Source organism: Mustela nivalis, assembly GCF_964662115.1.
Source record: "Mustela nivalis genome assembly, chromosome: 6".
Taxonomy (NCBI): domain Eukaryota; kingdom Metazoa; phylum Chordata; class Mammalia; order Carnivora; family Mustelidae; genus Mustela; species Mustela nivalis.
Genome location: NC_139025.1, coordinates 101,167,490 through 101,184,465, shown reverse-complemented (window position 1 = coordinate 101,184,465; position 16,976 = coordinate 101,167,490). Strand labels below are relative to the sequence as shown.

At 34.2% G+C, this 16,976-nt stretch overlaps 1 protein-coding gene across 30 annotated transcripts in view; it reads right to left on the bottom strand.

Annotated features, from left to right (window-relative positions):
* DENND4A (DENN domain containing 4A) overlaps positions 1-16,976 on the bottom strand; it is a 145,740-nt gene that overhangs the window by 42,834 nt on the left and 85,930 nt on the right. For all 30 annotated transcript variants that reach the window (XM_082737046.1, XM_082737045.1, XM_082737023.1 and 27 more), the window contains 3 exons: positions 13,618-13,718; positions 10,806-11,024; positions 9,353-9,498 (listed from right to left, as the gene is read on the bottom strand). In XM_082737046.1, the coding sequence (XP_082593172.1) occupies positions 9,353-9,498; positions 10,806-11,024; positions 13,618-13,718 (466 nt within the window). The remainder of the gene's footprint in view (positions 1-9,352; positions 9,499-10,805; positions 11,025-13,617; positions 13,719-16,976) is intronic.

Sequence of the window (16,976 nt, the reverse complement as noted above, 5' to 3'; positions counted from 1 at the left end):
TGCAAAGTAGATTGATGTGACCTGTGAAAGCTGAAAGCCACAGATATGGCACTGGGGAGGGAATAAAGGAGAAAAAGCCAAAAATCTAGCCATTTTGCTCCACAGAGTCCCAGAAAGATCAGGAATGAAAAGTGCTCGAATGACCTTGAAGATGGGAATGGACACGTTGCTGAAGCAGGAAAACTGGTTAAAAGCCAGTTAAGGACTCCCAGATCCCTAACCCAACTCAGTATTAGGGCACTACCTCTTCACACCGTGGCCATAGATGAGGTTGGGTCTTTCTGTGTGACCCAGAGGGACTCTAGACTTGAGGACACCAAGCAGAGCTGTGGCAGATGAAGGAGGTTAATAAAAACAGGTGAAGTGAGTAAAAACCTACACGATACAAGGGAAAGCCCTCAGCTACCTTCCCCATTCTGCTGTGAGAACACCGGCAACCAGTCTTACACTCCTCAGGCTAAAGACTGGAGATAACCTCTTGGGGAAATTAAGCAGCCTAAAAGAAAAGAATTATAGACACTGATCAAACAGGGACTCTAATGAAATAGGTGAGTTCTTTTATGACCATCAATCTCATACCTAAGGAAACTCCAAGCCTCACCTTCCCATTAAAGCTCCAGTGAGTTCTTGTGCCTCATTCTTGAAATACTGACCAAAGATCACACAAGGAAAACTAATAACTTGAAGAAGAATAAAACAAACAAATATTAAAAGCAACACGTGAGTAAGAAGAAGCAGAGACAGGGGATATGGAGAGGGTGGTTGGGTTATGGACATTGGGGAGGGTATGTGAAATGGTGAGTGCTGTGAAGTGTGTAAGCCTGAGGATTCACAGACCTGTACCCCCGGGGCAAATAATACATTATATGTTAATAAAAATAATTAAAAATTTTTAAAAATGCCATTGGGGAAAAAAAGCAGCAGAGACAATGCAGAGGGAAAAAACTGCTCAAAATAACTAAAACGAATAAGCCTATATCCATGATAAGAAGATGCTATAAAAAAAGAGACTTAGAGAAATTATAAATGTGAAAGAAGTCAAAATTATACTACAAAAGTCGGAAAAATAAACTTGAAGAAATCTCCCAGAAAGTGGAGATGAAAAACAGAGAGAACATGGGATGAAAAAAGTTAGGAGTATCAGGATAGGAAGGCCAGTGTCCAAGTAATACATACTTCAGAAAAAGAGAACTGAAGAAATGGAGTAAAGAAAGAATGGGATGCAGGAAAATTGCCCTGAATCTGAAGAAAATGAGTCCATAGAGTAAAAGGGCCTGCACGTATTCAACTCAACGAAGAAAAGATGGCCTCCACTAGGGATATCCTTATGAAACTTTAGAATATCAAGGATCTTAAATGCTTTCAGAGAGAAGAAAAAATCAGGTACAAAAGGTCAGAAATCAACAGAACATTAGACCAAATGGTATTCTCAACAATTACATTTGGAGCTAGAAGACTTAAAAATTTTACATCAAAGAACTAGCCTGTAAGACCAAGGGGCATCGCTCTCTTCGGAGGCGGCCCTGGCCAGTCAGTCTGACTTCTAATGCTTGGCATAGAATAAAGTTTTACATAACTTTCAAAAAAAAAATTTTTTTTTACATCAGCCAAATTAGCAATCAAGTATTGGGAGAGGGGACACCTGGGTGGCTCAGTGGGTTAATGCCTCTGCCTTCGGCTCTGGTCATGATCCCAGAATCCTGGGATCCAGCCCCTCATCGGGCTCTCTGCTCAGTGGGGAGCCTGCTTCCCTTCCTCTCTCTCTGCCTACTTGTGATCTCTGTCTGTCAAATAAATAAATAAATTTTTTAAAAAAAGTATTGGGAGAGAATAAAGACATTTATAGACAGGTAAGGCATCAAAAAATGTTTATCTCTCATGTACGCTCTCTCACTAAGCTATTGGGAGATGTGCTCCATCAAAAGGAAATACACTAAGAAAGAAGTTACTAAAGCCAGAAAGCAGGGGATCCAACGCTGGAGAGAAGTCAATATAAGTCCCAAGATGATGGTGAAGGAAAAAATCAGGATGACAGAGTAGCAAGCTATCAGTTCAGACTGCAATACACATGGAAACTTCCAGCAAAAATTAAAAAAAAAATCAAATGGATAGATTACCTGATATGTTGGAAAAACTGAGATTTTTAGATTTTCCACTTTTGTAGAAAAGTTTGGAGATGAGTTAATAGACACAAAACAAGAAAATACAGTAATTATTAACTTCAGAGAAAACAAAATCCATGCATGAAAGGAAATCTAATTAATATATATATATGTGGCCTAGCTGGGATGATATGCAAAGTGATAATAATATTTAACACCAAACAACAATTTGAGCAAAATTCCTTATAATGACACTGGGAGAATTCAGGTGGTATGGTAGGTATGACATTAATGGATAATACATAAAACATTAATGGATAATTAATGGATAATTCATAAAACAATCAGCAGCAATAAAAACATGTTATTTGGAAATCTTAAGGGAAAAAGCTGAAGAACTGGATGAAAGAGATGGAAAGAAATGGATGAAAGTAGTTGCCTTTGGGGAATAAAAACTAGGGGCAGGAAGGAATGAGACCAAAGCCTTGGAAAATTATTTGACTTTTTAAATTGTTATGTTAATTGTTATGTTTTACTGTAGGAAAAATGAATATTTCCTTTTATGAGATTTGACAATGATATTAAAAATGCCTATAAGATCTGGTTGTATAAAAAATTGGGAAACTTATAATTATATATTTATTTTTATAATTATTTTATAATCATTTTATAATTATATATTTATAATTATATAATTATATAAATATATGATTATAATTATGTAAAAAAACACTGAAAGTAAAGGGCACTGGGCTTTACAAAGTTTTTTTCTCTCTTTCATTTTCCACACTCCCTGTTCTGTTAGTCATTTAATAATATTGTTAAAAATTAAAACTTTCAATAAAAACAGAGAACACCTGAGCCATTATCAGCAAACTGAGCAGTATTTTTAAAACAACAGCATTAGGAATATGTTAATGATAACTCAAATCATAGGTAACCCAATAGGATACAGTTTTCAGGGGCAACCCAAGAACAATGAGAAGCTCTACGCACAAACATTTGATGCGGATGAAATGTGGTTGATCTAATTGTAAGAGCAGCAATGATAATGAAGACGAAGAGATAGTTAAATATCCAAGGTCACTGGAAAGAAAGGTGGAAACTACTCCTGTGTCCAGGATTGAACATTATGAGAGCAAAATGCTTGTCTATGAACAATAGATGTTTTTACTTTTTTGTTTACTTGTTATTTATTCTTTAAAAATTTATTTGTCACAGAGAGAGAGCGAGAGCAGAGAGAGCCAGAGAGAACATGTGTGGGGGAGGGGCAGAGGGAGAAGCTAGAGAAGTGGGAGAAGCCAGGAGTCTCTGAGCAGGGAGCCTGCGGGTTGGGTGCAGGGTGGGGGTTGGGGGGGGGTTGCTGATCCCAGGATCCTGGGAACATGACCTGAGCCCAAGGCAGACACTTAACCGACCAAGCCACCCAGGCACTCCTAAATTTCCAGCCACTTTGATCACATAGAAAAAAACCTGTATAAGGACAGCTGCTCTAATTCTCAGCACTATAAAGTCTATTAAAATACTTTGCAGATTCAGTACCCTGGGAAAAGATATTTCCCTTAACCTGTATACCAATGAAATCGCATTTCAACATTATAAAAACAGTCATGCTATATACATCCTACATTTATCAGTTGGCCATTTCTGTCTTGGAAAGCACAGTGACATCTGCCCATTGGAAGAAAAAGAAATCCAACACCCACAACAGGATAAAATTAAAATAATTTTCATATTCTCTTCATATTTTTTCCATAAGACATTAATATACTTAGCAAACACTGCAGAGGGATGCTTGGGAGACTAAGAAAAATCTTACCAGACTATCTGTTAAACAAAACTGCCCTTAGTTAAGAACCCTCCTATAGGAACAGATTGTAAGGATTTAAAACATAATCATATGAAGAACAAGAACACATGGTTCTTAAATTAGTCATAAATGAAGCTCAAATAATTCTCATACATTGTTTTTCATAGTCCTATTCAGTATTACCCACTCTAGTTTCCTAAAATTGGGCAAATGTTTTCTGTTTGAATATGCAGAGGTTGAAAGAGGAATATGTCTAATTCCTATTCATTCTTTGTCATGGATTGACTTAGATAGTTAATGTATACATAATATTATTTATATATAATTTATATAAAAATATCTATATATAAATATATAATATGTAATTTATATATAAATATTACTTATTTCCCATAGCTAAATTACCAGAGGCAAGAGTATCTGTTCACTTACATGATTAAAAGTCACCCAACTAAGAAACAAACCCACATAAATGATTATTTTAAAGTATTATTGATATTCATATAACATTTGCAGATTAAAAGCAAGTACTCACTTGCTTTACTAAGCATACTTAAACTGTGGTATTAAAAAATGAAAGGTACTACCAGTACTGTATAATTATTTACTATTTCAGACAGTTCTGCTTAACAAAACTAGGAATACAATTAACCTCTAACTGCATATGAAGGTTATTAAGATGTATTTTGGATCTTGTGACATTTTATTATTTTCTCTAATAAAGATCTTGAATTATAATAAAGCACATCCAGGTAACTATGCTTTAGTCAGTTAATTTTCAGTTTTAATTTTATTAGTCACTAAAATTTTTAAGTGCAACATGATTCCATTATATATAAGTGATCCTTTGTTGGATCTAGATTTTGAGTAGGTAAATAGAATTTCAGGAAAATAATCTGTCTAGAAACAGTGGTTACACATGAAACAGGATTGGCTTTTTTTGGACAGAATGTATATTCTTTAAGCGATTATTCTCATCAAGTCCTGCACTGACTCAAAGTAAATAGGAGGTGACCTACTTTCAGAAATTCTTAAGACAATATAATCTAGTAATTATCAGTGATAAAATATCCTTCTTAGAACATGATGCCCTAGGTACCTAGCAGAAGTGTTATATGTCTTACAATATTAATGAGTATTTTAAAAACCATGTGATACTCACATTACTGTATATGAATTCTTAGCTAAAACACAAACTTGTGAACAGGGTCCATAAAATGAGTAGAAAAAGAGAACAAGATTTCTTGTCTTCTGCATCGTTAATTGGATTCGCACAACAAATTCAGTGTTCCCATTTGGATTAATCAATGTAGTGGCTTAAGTATGCTATTAGCAAAACTCTGATCACTAGTTCAGTCCCTTATGATTAGTTAGCTTGGCAGAGGAACAAACTATTACATGAATGTGTGTCACTGTTCACAAGGCAAGCTCAATGAGCATATATGGATGACCACTGGAAGTCCGCACCACAGGGGAAAACTTCCACCAAAGTGCATAATGGTGTAAGAAACATCTCTCTCTTTTTAAAAATAGGCTCTACCCCCAACATGGGGCTTGAACTCATGACCCTCAGATTAAGAGTTACGTGCTCTACCTCCTCAGCCAGCTAGACACCCCCAGAAACATCATTTTTTACATAAAACCAAGCAATTATTCCTATAAAAAAGGATAGAGAAATTATGTTTTAAAGCACACTTTTCTGTTTGCCATGCATTTTCTATTTATTTACTCTTTCTATTAAGCACCAAATAAAACAAACCTACAGATTTGGCTAAGACAAGTGAAAGTCAAATTCTTGGCACAATGCTTCAATGTAAATAAAACTGTCAAGGAGCTACCTCTCAATAAACAGGATTTTGAAGCTCTATATAAGCAGAGTTCAACCTACAAAGAAGGCAGGGTTCTAAAAGTCCACTTCTAAATAGAGTATTCAAAATCAGGTTGATAGAAATGGTCTATGTTTTGGAGTCATGGTCACATGGAAATCTATTTTTTTTTTTAAGATTTATTTATTTATTTATCTGACAGACAGAGATCACAAGTAGACAGAGAGGCAGGCAGAGAGAGACAGGGAAGCAGGCTCCCTGCTGAGCAGAGAGCCTGATGCGGGGCTCGATCCCAGGACCCTGAGATCATGACCTGAGCCAAAGGCAGAGGCTTTAACCCACTGAGCCACCCAGGTGCCCCCACATGGAAATCTTATTTGCCAAAACTCATCAAACTGTACATTTCAGAGGTGCAATTTACTATGTGTATATTATATCTCAATAAACTTTGTTTTTTAAAACATGTCCTAGGGGCACCATTTGAACCACAGCTAATCATCATTTACATCCATTTCTATGAAAAAAATGAATTATGGGTTCTAAGTGGATAATGGCATATATCCATTTTTTTTCCCAACTCCAAAGCATTTCAAGAACTAGGGTGATCATTTCTAGGCACCTTAACATTCTCTATCAGCACAAGCAACAGTATTTCTCTACATCATTCATCCATCAAGTGTTCTAAATGGAAGGATCTTAACTTGTTCTTGTTCTTCATATGTATAAGTCATTCAAAAGTCAAACATTTGTATGTCGTGAAATGATAAAACCAAATGAATGGCCATTCTATAAAATCAAAAATTGGTAAAATATAAAAAATAATCAATAGAAAAAGAGTTTTCTACTTTTTAGTTCATCCAATACTACTTTGAACACTGGGAAATATGCAAAGTGATCTCTCCTCACAATGTATTTTAAACATAGGTGAGAAAACAACACAGAAAGACTAGATGACTTGTCTCAAATCACAAGTTTAAGAGCTGAGACTCAAGTAGTCCTTATTCTCAAGGCAGTGTTTTTCCTATTACATCTGATATAGTTAGAATCATTTCTCATTTTTATAAGACATATTTGGTACTGGTTTAATAGTAAAAAACACTTTCGAGTCCAACTCAGAACTGAGCCAATTTCTGAATACTGAGGGATGAGCTGTATTTTGGCTGTTATGCCCCCTGCCCTCAAAAATCACTAATTTTCTTTCAGTCACATAAATTTGAACATGATGGACTTCTTTAAACAACCTTACAAGTATAACCTATTGAGTAAATATATGACAAAGCTTTGCTCTCTCCCCTCCTTCTATTGTCATGGGCATAAAATCATGAACATTATGTACATCTAGTCACAAATTTATATGAGAGTTTCAAGTATAGGAACCTTTCAAGTACAAACAACTCTTCCCCTTTCATCTTTACAGAGTAAATTGCTGGCCTGATGACCCACCACCCCTGAATGCTTTAGTGTGTACTTCCTACAAACGATGACATTCTCTTATCTAACCATAACACAGCATGAAAATGTAGAAATTAACATGTTACACTACTACAGTCTAATCCTCAAACTAAATACATATTTTAATGATTACATTAATAATGTTCTGCCTAAAGCATTCAATTCTGAACTATATATTGTATTTGCTTGTCAAGTCTCTTCAGTCAAGTTCAAGTCTCTTTGAACAGTTTCTCAATTTTTCCTTTATTTTCTTAACGCTGACAGTTCATGGATTACAGAATAGGTATTTTGTAGAATGTCACTTAATTTGAGTTTGTGTGAAATTTCCTTGAGATTATGCAGGTTATATGCATCTTTGCCAGAAATATCATAGAGTTGTTGTATTCTCACTGTGGCCTATTATAGGCATATGATGCTGATTTGTTCCACTACTGATGACATTCACTTTGATTAGATAAAAGTGGGGTCTGCCAGGCATTCTGTTCCACCATAAAGTTACTCTTTCTTTCCCCTTTTGTAATGAATACATATTTTGTGCAGAGGTACTTTGAAATTAAAGTCCTGTTTCTCATCACTCTTGATTGATATTTGTATAGACTCATAGTTTCCTATTTTTTTCAATGGGTTATGATCTATCACTAACATTTGATGTTTAAGTTGTTCCAGATGTAATCAGTGGGAGTCCCTCAAGCTGGCTTGTCTGCGTGTGTGTGTGCGCACGCACGCATGAACACACACATGCACAAGCATCTGCCTGTATATGTGTGGCGTTGTTTTAAAAAACACGTCTCCATTATTGGAGTGATTTCTTATTTTCCAGAACAAGGTATCTCAGGGCTCATTTTGTACTTTCCTTGCCCTAGACCCAATCATTTCTCCAAGGAGTCCTAATTCCTTTTAATGGAAAATGGTATTTAGAAGCCAAAATCTGTGCATTGGTGTACTCATTGCTATTGGAGATGGCTGCCCCTAGGTCCTATTGTACAGAGATAGGGAGTATATGTTCACAGAAAGACACACGCACTTGTATCTATATTTATTTCTATTTTTTTCTATACATATTGAATACCAATGATACATCAAGCCTCAATTTCATTCTAATACCTCAGGGTTCATTCAGGTTTTCTCCTTTTCTGTATTACTTAGTCCCTTCTCTGACAGTGAGTAACTTCATTGTTCTTAACATATTTACTTATTTGATCCATTTCCCCATATGCTATATTTTCCCATCTCCACCACTACCCTTCCCCACATATATGACTTCTTCACCCTAATTTGGCTTCAACAACTACTTCCAGACCAACCCCTTACCCCCATCAAGCTGGCATCTTCCTCATCCATATCAAACTCTGATACCCCATTAGCTGCCCCTACTCAGTAGAGATACTCTCCTTACCTTGCTCAGACTCTGATACTCCATGCTGTTTCTGCACGGATACTCTTCGCATCCTTCCCCTGGCATGGACACTCTTTTTATTCTCTCATCCTCTGATTTTTCTCTGTGCTAGGTCACCCTTGCATGGATGTTGTCTTCACCTTTCTTGGGCTCCAATACCCAATGCTAGGATGCTCTTCCTTTTTCACCCCATTCATGTTTTGACACCCCCCTTCTGGCCACTGTTCCCAAATTCCTTTCTGTTCAGTAAGGATACCTACCTTGCTCCATCCCACCTAATAATATTAGGACTGAAGGGGAAGGGAAGGTTTCACACACGAATTTAAAATACCACAATTAATTCACTTAATTTAAGCTACAAACTCACTTCCAAATTGTAAATATATTCAAGTAAAATATTCATTATGCTCTACACCTACTCTCAGCATATGGCAGTCCTCAAAAAGGAAAGGTGAAAATTAAGGATGTTCAAGTTGAGGTCCACACACTTGGAGAAACTCCTATAGTCTGTAAGTGGGCAGGCAAGGTTACACACCTGAGTGCTAAAATAGAACTGATCATTCAGTAAAATCCTGCAAGGTACTTCTAAGAGGTGCTCTTTAGTATCTAGTAGGCCCAACAGAACTTCCATAATAAAGAGTCAATGATGAAATGGAATGAACTTAGATTTTGTTAAAAGCTGATAAAAGTTAAATAGAAATATAACTCGACATTTAAAACAATCACACAAAATAAGTCAGGGCACTGTAGACATACTATTACTTACTTTATCTACACAATCATCAAAAAATGCCAGGCTTGCATCTTTATCACTGACAAAAGAACATTCCTCAATGAAGCGAATGAACATTTGTGTTTTGGTCATCATGCTATAGAATTTTTGATGTGACCGGTCCCGGCTTCTTAAGAAAGCTGTTCAACATAAATTCATAATGTCACAAAATATAGCACCATTCAAAGATTCATTAAATTTTAAGCCAGGAGAAACTTGATTAACCACATACCCCCTCAACCCACCACTTTGAAGAAAAAGAAACGAAGACTCCTGAGAAGGGACATGACCTGAAAAAGACAGCAACAGGAAGGGAACTTCAATCCAGATCTTTTAAATCCTCACCCAGAATTGTCTCTGTGGTCCCCTCACTACCTTGAAGATTACATATAAAGTAGCAAATCTGAAAGCATGCTTAAAATTCCTTTTTTCCTCAAGCAGGTGTTGCATGCTCTATGCTCATGGCATGCTCTTTATCCATGTATTTGGCTTTCTCAAAGCCCCAGTTACATTTCTTCTAGTATTTGCTTATGTCTGTGTCTTACTGAAACAGAGTAAAAATTTACTTCCTGATTTCATGCTCCACGTTGCTTGCTGTGGTCAGTTACAGTACATTTGGGCCTTTTTTTTGGGGCCCATAATCTCAAATTATTTCCATCTGTTCTCTCTGCTTAAAACTGTCTTCTACTTTTCTTTTGTGTGGCTAATTTCTACTCATCCCTGAGACCATGGCTCAGACATAAATTCCTTGGAAGGGATTTCTGTGATTTTAAGTTTTGAAATAAAGTGTTCATTCATATTATTTTCAAATTGCTTATCTTCTTGCCTATAAGCTCAATGGGAGAAGTGACCATGTCTCTCTCTCTCTCTCTCTTTGTGACCATGTGTCTTCTGCATACCACTATATACTTAGCATTTAGAGAAACTCAATATATGCTTATTAAATGAATTTCTCTTACAAATGTTATATACCACAAAAGAAAAATACATATGTATTATGACAGAAATTGTACTCCAGGGCTCTCCAACTTCTTTTGCTTCAGGGCACAAACAGAAAGTAATATTTATAGAGCACACTGAAGTAAAATGAATGAGGCTGCCCATGCCTGGAGGTGGCCATCCCAGGGGCTCCTCTGAGTGTTCAATATTGCCCAGCTGCTCTGAAAGCTAAAAATATCAGTATCACAACACATCTGTGACACAACATTTCTACATGGTTAGGAAGCACTGTGCTTTTCAAATATTTAGCTAATGGGATTAGAACTAATGTGTCCAAGAAGTAACTAGTTTTGTGGAAATGGAGTATCAACAAAGTCAATCTTCACATATTCCCAAAATAGGTATGTGTTTTTAGAAACATGAGCTATTAATTAACACAGAAAGCAATTGAATCATCACAAGGTTAAACTCAATAAAATGAAAATTATAAAACTATACAATCACTCACCTTGTAGTGCAAAAAGAGAGGAGGCATCTGTGGCTGTCTCAGACGGGGCCTGTGTTATTGGTCTTAGGTATGATCTATAACCTTTTAAAATAGAGGCCATGAAATACAAAAATGCCTCTTGGATTTCCAGATCTATCATATGCAACCTTTTTCCAGAATTAAAATCATAGTCATTCATTGTTAAGTCCATTAGTCCATCGTCTCTTGGTCTTTGCTGCACTGTGAAGAAAATGAGTTTGAGTGGTTTTTCCAAACTGTTGAAACTAATGTTCAAAATGATATCAATATAAATTCATTATATAGGTAAGTCAAGTCATTCTGCTGTATACCTTAAACTTATACAGTCCTGTATGTCAATTATATCTCAATAAATTTGAAAGAACTACATGTGCTGTATTCAAAAGGTCTCAAGCTACCTGAACTCTGTGTTTATACAACTTCATGACAGGTAAACCCTGGCAAAGCTTGCTACATCATTTTTTAGGCTCTGCTGCATATATTTCAACCAAAGTAAATATAAAATTATTTGTTTATCTGACAACCATCAAAAAAATTCATGTTCTGAAGCAACTATATATAAACTAATAAATGAAAATCATAGCAACCATATCAGCAGGATACAGGGGTAAATGCATTAGTCCTATCTCTGCCCACTGCCCACTCCTTTTAAAAAATATAAGTGCCTACAGGAAAAACACATGAGGATTAAAATGTGAAAAACAGCTCTTACTCTTCCTGAACAATTTAATGCTAAAGCCATTAGTAGCAAAATAATAAATTCACAATAGAGAGGCCTGGTAGATGCCACCTTAAGTGCACAAAGTAGACATCGTCATAAATTATGGGATATATGGTAAGGATGTTGTAAGGATCCTAGGTAAGGATGCTAGGAAAGGAACATAGTGTCACTTCTACGATAGTCTTGCCAAAGACATCTGACCTGTATTTACCATGAGGAAAACCCACATCATGGACCATTCTATGAGAGGAAGTATCATCTTCAAAAGAATCAAGAAGAAGAAGGAAAAATCAAGGAACTGTTTAGAGAAAAGAAGACTAAATAGACTTAAACTAAATTATAACACCTGATTTGGAAATAGATGACTTTGCTATAAAGAACATTATTATGATAACTGATGAAACTAGAATCTGGTCTGTGGATAAAGATGACAGTAACGCTCAATGATAATTTCCTGATTTTCATGGTTATATTGCACTGATACAGAAGAATATGTTTTTTGGTAGGAAATATATTCCATTTGGAAGTAATGGGGCATCTATTCTCAAAGGTCAGAGAAATATCTGTGATTGTTTAAAAATTTAAACACTTTTTAAAATATGAGGAACAATAAATTACCTTAGAGAGTTTTTTTTTCTTCTTTCTGGAGTTGTTATTGTCCAAAAAAGTAACAGTACTAGGAAGAATGTGGGCATTGATACATAAGGCCTAGATTTTAAGCCTAACTTCATCTTTGTTAACTGTCTGATCTCTGACAAGCTATTTCACCTCCCTCAACTTCTATATGTGAAAGTGCCCACTGTAAAGTGTTACACAATTGTTAACTACCAGTACTGTTTAAAAGCTTATAGTTTTAAGATTCTGCCCTTCAGTTGAGCTGGATGGGCTATTTCACTGAATTTAATAATATTTTAAATATTGCTGCAAAAGCTGCTGGACTTCTCAGCCACTTAAAAGAAGTACATGCCTTGTTAGAGAGCAATTAAGTAGTTAGCTTAACTAAAGTTCTATACATAATTTATTTGTTCTATAAGATAAAATGTTGTTCTATTGGGATGTCACCATAACCCAGTCCTTATAAGCTGCTTCCAAATCAACTGCTTATTTTAAGGTTTGCTTTGGAAACATCGTCTTCTTCCATGCCTATTTCCAAATATTCAGGCACTTTGAACCCTCCAGGATATAGTCCCCTTCCTATGTTTACATTTCACCTAATACATAAATGAAAACCTCAAATATTGCTGTATTATCACTGACCATTTTTTCACACAATAATTTAGTAAGTATTAAATTATGGGTCCTGATTGGGCTGTTGTTATAAAATACCAAGAGGATTAGATAAATGATAAATACATAAATGAGAACCTCAAATATTGCTACACCATCACTGACCATTTTTCATACAATAAGTTTTAATTTATGGGCCCTGAATGAGCCATTGTTATAAAATACCAAGAGGATTAAAGAAATGAAGGTTTAATTCTTCTTATCAGTATTTCTGGATCACTGACAAGGTATTCTTATATAAGCTTTTTACTGAAGTATTCCATATCCTAATCAATTTTCATTTTGATTAATTTCTTAATGCATTTGGCAAGCTTCTATTTTCAAATTATTTGAGGTAAGCCATAGCATTAATCCATGAAAGGCGAAAAGGATATGACCCAGCTCTCACCCCATCAAAATCATCAGCATTTTCTAATTTAAACCATCTGTCTTAAGTTTTCAAAACAAAACTTCTATTCTATGTATGAAGAAAATATACAAGAGGAAACCCTTATTTTTACCCTGGCATTTCAATAATGGTAAAATTAAAGAAAACAGTGACCTTAACCTCTTTTTCAATTTTATTATTTGAAAATGGTTCTATGAAAATGTAGAAGATATAAAATATAAATTTTATAAATTTCCTATTCAGCTTCTAACAAATTTTGCTTTAATGTTCTTTTGCCCTTAAGATTATAAAAAAATTCCCCTCAGATAAAATAAACAGTATCCTTTTACAAGTAAGGCAATGTAATTGGAGTCCTTTTTCAGATTAAATTACTTCCTTTAATTAAGTTATACACTTACATTTTGCCAACTGCTGGTGCAAATTATTCAGAGTGTTCATCAGATTTTTACATGGTTTCTTTGGAAGTATCTTCCAGGCTACATTTTTCTTGTCACCAGTTCTGAGATTAAATGACAACAATAATATATTTGTTAGGAGGACTTTTTTTGCTATACATAAAAAAGGGAAAAGAGAAAATACATTGAACAAAAAATAAAACATGCAAAAATTCTAATTAATAGGAGAAAAATACTCAGGTTAAGCTGGGATGCAGAATATTTAAAAATTAATTCACACGAGGGAAGAGCCCTGTATTAAATATAGCTCAAAAATTTATAATTATGTCAGTACTGAATAAATTCCACTTGCATTATTATGCCAATCACTACACACTTAATATGGTGGTCATTACTCAAAACCCCATTTAAGAGAATTTAGATACCTAAATATTGGGAAAATCCTACCAATGAGAGGTTTTCTTTCTTACAGACTATAAGAAAAGGCACTGTGGAAAACTTGAACTCCTACAGAAAAAATGAACTAATGATCCAGAAAGCTTATCAAAATTCTTGAGTATATTTAAATATTGAGTTTCTTAGTTTTCTACAAGTAAAATTTGTTTTTGTTTCTTTCAGAAAAGTAATATTTGTTTTTGTTTCTTTCTTTAATCTATAAACTTAAATTATTTGGATAAAGGATAACATTCCAAAATACTTTTAAAACTATAAAAGAGGATATCTGCTTAAAAGTGGTAGCTTTGTACTCCTACACTCTCCTTTATGACAATTATTGTAACATGGTTATTCTTCAAACTATACAAGGGGTGAGAGAAGAAAAGAGACAGTGATAAAACACCATAAAGCTTTCAGACTTAACTATAGCTTTGTTGATTTCATTCTTTATTAAATCTTTTTATACTTTAAAAGCTATGAATACTTTTTTTTTTTTTAAGAAAACTTGAGAAGTGGAGAGAAAAAGAAGAAAAGTAAATCACTCATGTTCTAAAGACAATAATAAAGTCCAGGTGTACAGTGGAAGTTGAATTTTTTTTTTTTTATGTTCTCTGTACTTCCCACAGAACAAAAAGGGCAAAATTATCACCTTGGAAACTAAACAAAGAAAAAAGAATGGATGGGAAAGCTTAGGTTGACAAAGAATCACTGTCTTGGATTCTACCCTATCTTTCCACAAATGAGGATAAAAACACAGAGTCAATTGCAGATGTCCTACAGTGAAGGTTATATTTCATTTATAATGTGACTAGGGGCATGGAATCTTGCATTACAGGGAGAGAATACAATGTAGAACACTTTTTACATTATGTTTTCTTGGTAAAACTTTGCAACACAGCACTCCCACTGTACCTTGTTTGTGTGAGTGCCTGCTTTATAAACTAGATTATGAGCAACAGGAGAAAGGAGTATAATTGGTTTGCCTTTTTATTTCCAGTGCCTAGCAAAAAAGGGAATTCAAGATATATCTGCAGTATAAATGAGCAGAATCTTGGTATCTGTGCATTGCATCTAATTTCTATAATTTATTCACATAACTTCCTCCTCTTGCCCTTGATGTCGTCACTCTAAAACTTGGCTGGGTTGGAGAGTCTTAATTTAGTTCCTGAGTTTGACTCTATGATAGCCTTCTGCATTTTTATTCATGGTGACTTCCACTTACAAGATTACTGTTACATAAATAACCAATAATTAGTGGCAGAGGTACTGGTTTTAGAGCTGGACAGTAATGGTTTCAAAATCCAGCTGGCAGTAGATATTAACTATGAGCCTTCTGATAAATTACTTAAAAATCTAAGCTTTGGTTTCCTTACCTGTCAGAGGAGTTAATAAAAACTACCTCACAAAATACAAAGAATAAGATGAAATAACATAGGTTATGTATATAGCTTTATGCCTAGTACAGCTATTAATTTCCCTTTCTTCAAAAATTTATTGACATGCATAACATACTTTGTATTCTATGTATCTAAGAGAGGGCAAAAGAAACCATATGCATATTCAGAACCTGTTTTTCTTTCAAATTTCAGACTGAGGTTCCAGAAATTCTGGATGAAGGAAAGTAGAAAGCTGTTAAGTTCACTAGTTTAATCCTTCTATAGGCAATAATAACAAGAAGGAAGACTGCTTATGAGTGCAAATGACCCATGTTTTCTTTCATTCTTTAACTCAATAGTGATCAAAACAAAAACATAAAGTTAAAAAAATTCTTTTAACAGACTGGAAAGTATAGAAGAGGGTAAATGTAACTTATTACCATAATAAATACAGTATATACTAATTTATCACCCTTCATTTCAATTTTTAAAAACATTGTGTCATGTAACAACTGGCAAAGAAAAGAGATATTACTTTCATATTTAAAGAATTAAATATTCCTGGTAATGAATGACATGTTCCTCGTAAAGAATCTTTGATTCTGAAAATCCATATAAAAAGTGGCTTTTATGCATAAAGTATATTCCATATTTTCTTGGTTAAGCGTTGTCTGAAAAAAAATTTTTGACAGTGTATATGCTTTATAACAGAAAAGTATTCTCTTGCTATAATATATTATTTATCATTTTACATTTTTTTATATTATATATTATTTTTCCTATAATAAAAAGCCATTTTTTTCTAGTGGTTTAGGTACTTGAGGTTTCAACATACAACAAGATTAGAATTAACATATGATTATAGAATTAAATCAAAAGGCTTTAATATGAAATATGCTTGCTTATTAAAAATGGAGTAAAACCTAATGCACATACACATATTTAAGTTGTAAAAGGTGCACCAGCTTTTGGGCTTTACTGATAGACTAACTCATAGTTATTTTAAGTATGTCCTGTGAATGCAATGTGGTCATTGCATCAATTTCCTCTTCCCTGAATAGCCTAAGTATGATTAAATTGAAAATAAAGGGTACAAGAGAACAACTGAATTATAAAAAAAAAACACTATAAAAATAGAGCTCCAGTAGTTACAACTTAAATATTATTCCAATAAAAAAGGAAACTTACAAAGTCCTAATATTCCTAAAGTATAAAGGTGATAAAATCATGTATAATTTAAAAGTTATTTTAAAAATTTAAAGCAGTATATAAATTTTTCTTGAAGTTTTAGCATTCTAATAGTATTACACAAGACTTAGAAATAGAATTGAAATATCAGGTTATAGTACTCCAATTCAATTTGTGATTTTACCCATACTTATCTGGAAAATGGAAAATAAATTCTTCTGTTTTTAAGCTCAATTTCACTTCTGCTAAATTTCTAAGTATAAGATTATAATAATGTTTCTTAAATATTTAAAGATCTGAGGATTAAATATATATTTTCTTTACAGTAAAACCTAATACCCTAATCTATCCCACTGAACAGTA